Here is a 1,331-nt window from a genome sequence, read left to right on the forward strand (position 1 = left end):
ACTTCATTTTGTGGAACAGATGTTTGTTCAGAAAATTGCTGTCAAAGTTACATACCAAAAGCTGTTTTGGATATAAAAGAATATAAATCTATATTTCTCAAGAATCTCACACTGATTGCAAACTATTGTCAACTTAGCACGGTGCCAAGCAAACGAGTTTCAATGTAGAGGTGGACGGTGCATACCAGACTATGCTCGTTGTGATGGCAAACGAGACTGCCGTGATGGCTCAGATGAGCTTTCATGCCCTACTGCACAAACTACGACCACTCAACCACCATTCATACCTCCAACGAGTATGTTTTTTGTATTATCATTTGTGCACATTATGATGATAAAACATCATAAATTCTAAACTAGACTAAACTTCTAAACTTCCATTTTCTCTTTTTATATGGAAAGGATGAATGTGGACTTCATACCTTTGCTAATTTTGACCTCTACTAAATGGCCTGCAGATCTTAGAAATGAGGACAGTCTCCTAATCCATTAGTATTCATAAAAGAATAAATAACATACTTTATTTTATTATTTTCCAGAAGTTGAGTAATATTTACATCTTCTCAGCCTTGGAGTTAGTCTCATTGATAATTGTTCTTGTTTTTGTTATAGTAATCAGTGTTGCAATAGTAGTTCCATTTTATACTTAGTTTATTTTTCCAAAGCTGATATAGATGTAATATTTAACTTGACATGCAAATGCATAATCTCAACTTTTATTCTTCTTCTGTCACGTTCACTAATGTAAAATCCTTACAGGTTTTCCATATTTTCCCTGGCACATTTTCAGTTTCACAACTGTTAGCAGTGATAACTAACACCTTTCTTAAACCAGTAACAACAGGATCTTCTCTGAAGTAGCAGCTGTTATGGTTTTGATGGATTTCTAACATAAACAGAAAAATACTTCTGGCCTGTTGCATGCAGCAAACTTTTTTTTTATATAAGAGCTTTTAAAGCAATGTTTTTATGTCAATACTAACCCATACATGGTACACTGCTTACCTATTTTTTTGAAGTAGTTATTAATCTAATATCTTTAAACCTATGCAGTGCCAAAGATCTCCAGTTTTACATGTAAAATAGTGTTAACTACAAGAAAGGTTTCTTGTGTGAAAGTCACACTCTAACATATTGAAGTAGGATAATATGATATTTATTGCATGCATTCTTTAATATATTGCTATGGTATAACTCAGTATGAATAATTTTTTCAATATACTCAATTGATTTTGCTAATTGATCTTAAATGATTCTTTGATAGGCCTTTTGTGACTTTTGTTGTTGTTATGTGTTAGGTTGTCCGATAAGTGAACATCATATAATTAGAT

General features: G+C 32.3%; 1 protein-coding gene across 1 annotated transcript in view; it reads left to right on the forward strand.

Moving 5' to 3' along the window:
* Positions 1 to 1,331, forward strand: part of LOC119594807 (basement membrane-specific heparan sulfate proteoglycan core protein-like) — a gene marked incomplete at its 5' end in the record, with an annotated part of 219,836 nt that overhangs the window by 133,574 nt on the left and 84,931 nt on the right. Inside the window, 1 exon segment of the mRNA XM_037943897.1 lies at positions 138 to 296. Within this exon segment, the coding sequence (XP_037799825.1) occupies positions 138 to 296 (159 nt within the window).

The sequence above is a fragment of the Penaeus monodon genome, chromosome 34 (assembly GCF_015228065.2).
Source record: "Penaeus monodon isolate SGIC_2016 chromosome 34, NSTDA_Pmon_1, whole genome shotgun sequence".
In the NCBI taxonomy this organism is placed as follows: domain Eukaryota; kingdom Metazoa; phylum Arthropoda; class Malacostraca; order Decapoda; family Penaeidae; genus Penaeus; species Penaeus monodon.